An 8,813-nucleotide genomic window follows, 5' to 3' on the forward strand; every position below is an offset into this window, starting at 1 on the left:
CCTTCACTGGTTATCACCAGTTCAACGCTGCTGACTCAGAGGGGCAGCAAGTCCTGAGTCTAGTGATGAGTTCAGACACTGGAGGGGTAGGGGTAGGGGTAGGGATCCCCTGATAGTCTCCCATCTTTCAACACAAACTCCAAGATTTGCCCCAGCAGTTGGAGAAGATGTGGTTCCCCAGGTCTTGGAAGGCCTGGGCTAGGGGAAGACCATGAGAGGAAGCCCCTCGAAAACAAACCAACAGACAGGAAACCTGGTTAGAGGCTAAAGTGGCTTTAGTTAGAGGAAGGGCAGTGGGTGGGGCTGGCTGTCAGTCCCTCTAGGATGGGGATAAGGGACACAGGGTAGGCAAAAGGAGGCCAGGGTTCAGGCCCCAGGGTTACACATCCAGGTCGTTGACACTTGACTTAGTGTAGACTCGTGTTTTTCGCTGCACAATGCCAGGGCTAAAGGAGGCCCCCAGTGGCCAGTGGCGGACTACATGACGATAGGAGGAGGCCAGGTAGTCAAAGTAGTTGATGTTGAGTTTCCGGGCAAGGTGCCGGCCCAAGAATTCCATTTGCTATGAATAAGCGAGTGGCAGCCAGTTCTCCGTTCTCCAGATAAGAGAATCCCCACCAGCATGCTCTTTAGGTATCCCTTCCCCTTAACCGGGGGCATATCCCCACCCCACCCCTGCCCAGAATTCCCAGCGCTCCTGCTGCCCTTAATATAGTGGAGGTCTCAGGGGTGCTATATTTCCCTTTGAGCGCAAAACAGCCCCATCCAAGAACTGCAAACAGTAGTATCTTTTGGGGGGGGGAGGAATGGGGAGTAGGGGCGGGGTTTGGGGCAGGACCCACCTCATAGCGCTCCGACAGCTGCACCAACACAAGTGGTTCTAGCTTGTGGCCACAAAGGACCAGCTGGAAGAAGCGACCTCCATAGGCTGCCAATAGATGAGCAACTGAGCCAAGAACCTAACCTCTTTAGAGCCTAGGAGTAGGATGGTAGGGGTGGGGCCTCCAAGGTGGGAGTGTTCAGGTGGACTGTAGGCCCCTCCCAGCTCTGAATCCATGCCCCCGCCCCACCCCCCCCCACCCCTCGGACCCTCTCCAGTCCCAGACATCACCATCAGAACTGAGTGCCAGGCGCACGTAGACCAGATGCATTGGCCCCTGACATACAGTTCGGCCCTGGATGGAGAAGTGGTACATGCCGCGCGTGTGGTTCAACACTAGGCGGCGCTGCGGTATCGAGGAGAGCATGAGCCACAGGCCTACAGCCATGCCATAGGCAGGAAAGCACCAGGTCTCCTGATGCTTCACCTGTGGGTACCAGGGATTAATGGACGTGAGTTCTGGCAAGAGGCTCTTGTGTGGCCCTATGCAAAGAGGCTGTGGGGTTGGGTGGATGGGGCAGGAGCTCTGACCTCTCTCAGGACATTACAGGAAATGAAGACAAGGCAGATGATAAAGAGCATCGCCCCCTTCCAGAGCGTGTCCAAATAGTACTCGAGCACAAAGACTGTGGGCGGCATGACCCAACACATGAGGATAGCTAGGAGCTGCCCATAGCTACAGGACAGTACCAGGGATTTGTGGGAAAGGGCCCACCCAGTGGAGGTTCTCCATGGTACTACCGTGTCTCCTCCCACAAGTACACCTGCCTACCCTCCTAACCCAGCCACCCTCCCCACTTCTGGGATCCTAACCACACCCAGTCCCTGGCCCACCATCAGGCTGTTGCTGCTTGAAGGGGTAAAAGCTGTTGTTCTTGAGCTGATAGGCTAAGTGGCGCTCGGTGGAGAAGAATCCTACTTCCCAGAGTTTGAAGCACTTAACAAGGGCGGAGAAGCGGGAGCCACTGGCCTGCTGCTCCTTTGGGACCTAATTAGGTAGATCTGGTCAGCATACAGCTTGCCCACTGCTACTGCCCCACCGTCTTTATACAGGGCTCCCACCCGAGACAATTCCAGGGTTGCAGCTGAGGGAAGAAGCAAGAGCTGCCAGACACCAGCAGGGCAGAGAAGCAGGTAGCAGTCCAGGGTGGGCTGCCTGGGTTCTAGAAGCTCAGGGTAAAGGGTTCTAGAAGGGGCTTTTCTATTGACCACACCTTTCTAGTGAGCTTGCCTTCCCTGGTCAGTCTCCACTACCTGGAAGGTAGCGTGGCTGCCTTGTAGCTGGACAACCTGAGCCCATGCTACCAACACTGTCACCTCATGGATGCTGGTAGCTGATAAAGGTCTTTTTCCCCCCCTCTACTATTTTATACCTCACTGCCTACCCTATCCTTAGACAACTGTGTCCCAAGCGAGCTAAGACACTTAACACACACACACACACACACAGACCTGGGCCCGCTGTAGCCTACTCAATCGTGTATAACCCTGTTGCTCACCCAACAACTTACTCTAAGGACCGTACACAGTCTGACGTGTTGGTTTCTTCTTGTAAACCTACCACACGGGAGGCTGAGATGGATGGATGGTTTTGAGTCACCCTGGGCTACACTGTGAGTTCCAAGCTAGCCTAGATTAGTGTGAAAAGGATCTCAAATAAAACAACAAAGGACTGTACAGAGTGCCTAAAAAATACTTTATTGTAACAAAAGCTCCAACATTTCAAAATGAGAAAGGGCTGGGTAAAGCTAGCAGCCATCTAAGTGGGCTCTCATGCAGAGGGCGGGCTGGTAAGTAGCTGTTCTAGACACCACTGCACTTCCTCCAGGCCCCGGTAGACACGCTTCAGACCTCGGGGGAGGCAACGACAGGACTCCAGGTTAAGATACAGCAGCCCCGGGCAACCACTAATCACAGAACTGTGGAACAGGCAGGCCGTGGGAAAGTGAGCTGTTGGCCAGAGAGCCCCGAATGCCCTCACTATACACCAGGCCTACCACCCAGAGCCACCCAAGCCCAAATCTAGTACTCTTGGTGTCCTCAAGGAGTTGGACCAGTGACTCGTGTCTACACCCCTCCTGGCCCCTGGAAATGAGGAGTCACTGGGGAGCACACCTCTGGTCCCCAAGTAAGACACGGCAGCAAGCGGTTCAAGATCCACAGAACTAGCGAATGGTGCACTGACCTGACTGTGCTTGGTTTAACTCGGGTACCCCTCAGGTTAAGGGAGCACAAGACTGGGTGTAAGCCCCCAGGGGTGCCCGAGAAAACAGCCAGGGCCTGATCCAAGTCCTTCCCGCTGAAGCCTTGGCCGCTTAAGTCCAGCTCCCTCAGGGTGTGATACCACTTCCGGGTCAACAGGGGGCTGCCATTCTTAGCCAGGGTCAAGACGTCGGATATGCCGTACAGGCCCAGGTAGAGTTGCTCCAGCTCTGAGACGGGAGAACTCGGTGTGACTACCAGTCAGCCCCCCCCCACACACACACACCCCACTTTCCCAAGCAAAGCCAGCTGACCTTGACATGGCAGATGACACAGACCGGCAGGAGTGACCCTAGCGCAGCCTCGAAGGTCCAGCAGGCGGAGTTTCGGGGAGCGATGGAGCAAGCGGTCCAGAACCTCATTGCTCACGAAGATGCAGGTGGAGCCGGCCAGGCAGAGCTCCTCAAGACTGGGGAAGCCTGGTCCCTGGGGCACGCCTCGGCCACACGGCTTGGGAAGCCAAGTCAGATTCAGCAGCCGCAGCACCTGGGAGGAGGGAGGAGGGAGGAGGGAGGAGGGGCAGGCTGCATCGAGGGGTGGCAGGCAGAAGAGAGTAGGGTATGAATACCTGCAGCTGGGGGCAGCCTTTCTGCAGGGTTTCCACAGGCAGCTGCAGGGGTGTGCCGTTGTAGTTCATGCCAATGCTGACCTGAAGGACTTGGAGCTGGGGGCAGCAGTTGCCCTGGGAACGGTGGGAAACACACTGCTAGGTCAAAGGCCTGGCCGGTCCCCACTGAACCCTTTTCCTGACCATCCCCGACCTACCAGCAGTGCGCCCAAGATGGCCGTCGTCTGGGAACTGTAGGTCAGCCACAGTTTACGCATTCGAGACCCGACCTCCTCTAAGAAGCTCACCACAGCGGTGGACTCCACCTGGGGAATCCAGCACAAAGGTGCGGTTCATGCATGTCACAAGGGTCCAGGCGATTTCAGGGTCCCCAACCCAGGACAAAGGACTCACCATGGAATGATGTAGGTCCAGGCTGTGGAGCTGGCAGCAGGCTTTCGCTAACATGACCAGCGATTCAGCAGTCACACTGTGGCAGTCTGAAAGCTTGAGGAAGGTGAGCCGAGGGCAGAACTTGCTAACCAGCTGTAGCAAGAGAGAGAAAGAGAGACCATCTAGGGTTGTGGAGGGCAGGTAGAGGTCTATCTATAGGGACACCGGTAGTCATGACAAGCCTATCCTATGGTCCCAGCTATGACTCCATTCTGTCCACACCAGGCCTACTTGAGTGCTGTCTCCTCCAGCAATTTCCTAAGATGCCAGCAAGACGAAACTGAGCGAGCAGGCAGGTAGACCACTCAAACGTGACAGCTTATGTGCAGGGCAGTCTCCAGCTCTTACCTCCAACACAGAGTGTATTTGAGACTTCCAGTGGATGAGGGTCAACCTCTGGAGCTGTGAGAACCTGGGCGACAGCAAGGCCCAACTGTGGTTGTGCTCTTGTCCTTGCGCTGCCCCCTTCTAGCCAGCGCCCTACCCTACTCAAGGCGGACGCAGGGAGACAACAGGCGGAGCAAGGAATAAGAAGACAAGGAGCCCTCACCGGTTGGGTATGAGCCACTCCAGGCAAGCAAGGAGCTTCTTCTCTGCCTTAAGGTTGCCCTTGCCAGTCGGGCCAACCAGCGAGGGTGACAGGGTCACAGTATGCCAGAGTGAAGGATGGGAGGTGGCTTCGTGCCAGTGACGGCACACGCGTGCAGCCCTAGGAGAAGAAAGAGTTCGCTGAGAGTGCGTGGCCTTTTGTGGGCAATGCCTACAATGAAGTGTCTAAGGAGCAGCGCAGCAGTCTCAAAGCCTGCTGTCGCCCGTTCACAGTGCTAAGCTTTGGTGAAGACAGTGTCGGGGCACTCGTGTACGCCCGTTGTGATGCCTGCTCTGCCCTCTGCTCTGCACCACCCGCTCGGTGCGCCAGTCTCTACCCCGGCAGGCGCTGTTGGTGTACCTGCCAAGAAACGGCACGGGCCCATGAGCTGCAACCAACAACCCGAAAATATGCACCAGGACTTCTAAGGGAATACGGTCTCCCCAACCGGAGTCCACGTCCTGATCGAGAGACGGCTCCGGTCGGGGTTTGGTCCTGGGCTTGGCGACAGCCGTGGAGCCACGAGCCAGTGTCCTCAGAGCGCGGCGAGGGGCGCGCCGGTGCGCACGAGCGCGGGGAGGCTCCAGGTCCGGCAGCACGAGCAGCATGCTGTCCGCCTGCAGCAGATGGTACCCAGAGCCGCGAGGTGCCAGGCAGTCCCACCACCAGTCCTCCGCCGAGCGGCCCCGCGCAACGGGCCGCTTGGAGCTTCGAACTCGACGCCTAACTCGCCCGGGAGCCACAGGAGCCATGGTCCCCGGGAGCTGAACGAAAAGCGGAAGGTGGGTGGGCAGAGAGGAAGGGGCGTGGCCCCCTTAAACTCACTTAGCTTCCGGGGGTGGGACTTCCGCCGCGAGTCCAGCGCCTTAGCCGGCGTCTTACTATTACAACCCCTGGACTGGGGTTTGGCTGCCTTCCGGGCTCAGTGCAGTGCTCCCGGGACTGGGCGGGCTGTTCCCGGCCCCACGCCCCTGATGCACCGGACTCAGCGGAGGAGCCCGGAATCGAATCAGCCAGCCACGCCCCTCGCCGATCCACGCCGGCTGCCTGAAGTTCGCTGTCATCCAGTCTGGTTTAGCAGCGCCAAGACTTGGTCCTCCGCAAGCATCGAGGACTGGCTCTTTCGCTCGTCCTCCTCCCCGGAGCCACGCTTTGAGCCTGCTTCTCGCTCCCCCGCTTGCCAGTCTTGTTCGGAAGGGTCCCGGTACAGGCTCCATAGTAGGTGCAGCTCCTGATCTCCCTCCAGGGGCCTTGGTTTTGCAATCTGTCCACCTCAGACCCCGACTTTGTCCACTCGCATTTTTTCTTTTTTCTTTTTCTTTTTGTCCCCCACCAGGTGAAAGAAGCTTGATTCTTTTTCTCTAGAATAGCTAGAGAAGCTTTAGGACCTACGTGGGGAAAGAGCGAATTGTTACCTTCGCTTTGTCCTGGAGGGCCCGCTTTGACCTCTGACCTAATGGCAGCACCTCCGCTGGGCCGACTGGTGCTGACCCATCTGCTGGTGGCCCTTTTCGGCATGGGCTCCTGGGCTGCGGTCAACGGGATCTGGGTAGAGCTGCCGGTAGTGGTGAAAGAGCTCCCGGAGGGTGAGTGAAGAGAAGTGGGCGGCGGTGGACCGTTGCTCTTGCTGCTCTTCGTTCCTTAGCCTGGTGCCTTTACACTGTCTCCTCCTCCCTCTGCAGGTTGGAGCCTCCCTTCCTATCTCTCTGTGCTTGTGGCGCTGGGGAACCTGGGTCTGCTGCTGGTGACCCTGTGGAGGCGTCTGGCTCGCGGCAAGGGCGAGCGAGTCCCCATCCAAGTGGTTCAGGGGCTAGGCATAGTGGGCACAGGCCTGCTGGCCCCTCTGTGGAACCACGTGGCCCCAGTGGCAGGAAAGCCCCACTCGGTGGCCTTCCTAACGCTGGCGTTTGTGCTGGCATTGGCCTGCTGCGCCTCTAATGTCACTTTCCTGCCCTTCCTGAGCCACCTCCCGCCCCCCTTTTTACGGTCTTTCTTCCTGGGTCAGGGCCTGAGTGCCCTCCTGCCCTGTGTGCTAGCCCTGGGGCAGGGGGTGGGCCGCCTCGAGTGCCTGCATGTGCCTGCCAACGGCACCACTGGGCCTCCGATCAAGGTGTCTCCCATCAATTTCCCTGAACGTTTTTCTGCCACCACGTTCTTCTGGGTGTTGACTGCCCTGCTGGGCACTTCAGCTGCTGCCTTCCAAGGCCTCCTGTTACTACTGCCATCCCCGACATCTGAACCCACGACGGGTACAGGGCTTCGGGTAGAAACACCAGGAACGGAGGAGGAAGAGGAAGAGGCCTCACCCTTGCAGGAACCACCAGGCCAGGCAGCAGGCATTGTTTCCAGCCCGGACCCTAAGGCCCATCGGCTGTTCTCTTCTCGAAGTGCCAGTCTACTGGGGCTGCTGGCCTTCACCAATGCTCTGACCAATGGCGTGCTGCCCGCTGTACAGAGCTTTTCCTGCCTGCCCTATGGGCGCCTGGCCTACCACTTGGCTGTCGTCCTGGGTAGCTCTGCCAACCCCCTTGCCTGCTTTCTGGCCATGGCAGTGCTGTGCAGGTGCTCGCGGACTCCCAAGCCCCCGTGGGGGAGAGCTTGAGGTGGGCCAGGGCCTGGCACAGCCAGTCCTGATCCCAGCCCATCCTTGGCAGGTCTCTGGCAGGGCTGTGTGGTCTGTGTCTGCTGGGCATGTTTTTGGGCTCCTACCTGATGACACTGGCAGCCCTAAGTCCCTGTCCTCCTCTAGTGGGCACCTCTGCAGGTGTGGTCCTCGTGGTAAGTACAATGGGGACATGAAACAGGAACAGGGCTTGTCTCACGGCAGGGGAATTTCATGCTCAGCCCACCCACCGCCGGGAATCTCCCCTCTACCACGCCCACTCCCCCTTTCAGGTGCTCTCGTGGGTCCTGTGCGCAGGCACATTCTCGTACATCAAGGTGGCTGTCAGTTCCATGTTACACAGCGGAGGCCGGCCAGCACTGCTCGCCGCTGGTGTGACTATTCAGGTGGGCTCTCTGCTGGGCGCAGTCGCCATGTTCCCCCTTACCAGCATCTACCGAGTATTTGGCAGCGGAGAGGACTGTGTGAACCAGTGTGGCCCCTGAACCCTGACGTGTGGGAGTTACTTCACACTTGTCTCCACTTGGAGGGGAGTGGGGGTCACAGTGCCTGGGTCCTATGGCCCAAGGTGGCCTGCCTACACGCAGACAATATGGATATTTCACACTCCACAAGAGACCTGGCTTTGGAGAAAAGACCAGGGTGAGGACCAAAGAGCAGGCCCAGACCCAGGGAGAGGTTGGAGCTGAGTGGCCTTCACCCTGGGACCTCTGTGGGATTTGCACAATAAAACATCTTCATCGGATGGGTTGTTAATCCCATGAGCACAGCTCTATGCCAGGCCTCCTTCCCCCCCCCATAGGCGGCCCTCCCCCCCAAGTTCCTGGTTATAGCTTCCTGCACTCGCCTAGTTGCTCTTGCAGGGCCTTGGGTGACCTCAGAACTCCTATGATTGCTTTTCTGGAGCTACTTTGGTAGATGAAGGCCAACTCCAGGGCCCATGTGGGGGCTGAGGCAGGGTGATGCCTTCGATTGGCTGGACAAGCAGCAGGGTCACTCGCTGCTCCACACTGTGTCTTCGGGGTGTGTGGGTCTGGCATGGTTGAGAAGTCAACCAACAAGGGAACCTGGGGGGATTGGGGGGGGGGGTTCTGGTTACACACAAGACCCTTCTGCCAAGATCTTCACCTTCAGAGTTTGGTGCAAGGTCCAGGTACAAATTTTGCTTTACTTTTTAATTTTACGTGCATGGGTGTTTTGCTTGAGGAGGTCAAAATTGAATGTCCAATCCTCTGGAACTGGAGTTACCGACTGCTGTGAGGTGCCAGGAGAGCGCTGGAAATTGAACCCCCAGGTCCTCTGGGAGAACAGTAAGTGCTTTTAACCACTGAGCCGTCTCTCCAGCCCCAAGAGCTGGTTTTTTTAAAGTTCTGACCCTCTCGGGACCATTCAACGTGAGAGCATTGCTTACCAGAGCCCTAGCTGATACATTTTCAGCTTCTGTAGTCAAAGCCCAGAC

The 8,813-nt window shown here is 57.7% G+C and overlaps 3 protein-coding genes across 4 annotated transcripts; 1 reads left to right on the forward strand and 2 right to left on the reverse strand.

The window, feature by feature from the left end:
• Positions 1-379: 379 nt before the first annotated feature.
• Positions 380-2,180, reverse strand: Tmem249 (transmembrane protein 249). The gene is made up of 6 exons (XM_021216258.1): positions 2,135-2,180; positions 1,715-1,795; positions 1,412-1,506; positions 1,112-1,307; positions 843-928; positions 380-562 (listed from the first exon to the last, which is right to left on the reverse strand). Exons 1-6 carry the CDS (start codon positions 2,178-2,180, stop codon positions 380-382), a joined length of 687 nt encoding a protein of 228 aa, XP_021071917.1.
• A 377-nt stretch (positions 2,181-2,557) lies between these two features.
• On the reverse strand, positions 2,558-5,500 carry Fbxl6 (F-box and leucine rich repeat protein 6). The gene is made up of 9 exons (XM_021216935.2): positions 5,092-5,500; positions 4,693-4,851; positions 4,491-4,554; positions 4,104-4,235; positions 3,908-4,015; positions 3,711-3,824; positions 3,397-3,628; positions 3,066-3,312; positions 2,558-2,799 (listed from the first exon to the last, which is right to left on the reverse strand). Exons 1-9 carry the CDS (start codon positions 5,481-5,483, stop codon positions 2,652-2,654), a joined length of 1,596 nt encoding a protein of 531 aa, XP_021072594.1. The 5' UTR covers positions 5,484-5,500; the 3' UTR covers positions 2,558-2,651.
• Positions 5,501-5,597: 97 nt separating this feature from the next.
• Positions 5,598-8,096, forward strand: Slc52a2 (solute carrier family 52 member 2). Of its 2 annotated transcripts, XM_029548131.1 has the most exons (5): positions 5,598-5,949; positions 6,068-6,317; positions 6,414-7,293; positions 7,386-7,509; positions 7,627-8,096. In XM_029548131.1, the coding sequence occupies exons 2-5, from the start codon at positions 6,188-6,190 to the stop codon at positions 7,837-7,839; spliced, it is 1,347 nt and encodes a 448-aa protein (XP_029403991.1). In that variant the 5' UTR covers positions 5,598-5,949; positions 6,068-6,187; the 3' UTR covers positions 7,840-8,096. The 2 variants fall into 2 exon arrangements, with proteins under 2 accessions (XP_029403991.1, XP_029403992.1); XM_029548132.1 differs by having other exon boundaries at positions 5,598-6,317.
• The last annotated feature ends 717 nt before the right edge of the window (positions 8,097-8,813 follow it).

Source organism: Mus pahari, chromosome 17 (assembly GCF_900095145.1).
Source record: "Mus pahari chromosome 17, PAHARI_EIJ_v1.1, whole genome shotgun sequence".
NCBI classification, from domain to species: domain Eukaryota; kingdom Metazoa; phylum Chordata; class Mammalia; order Rodentia; family Muridae; genus Mus; species Mus pahari.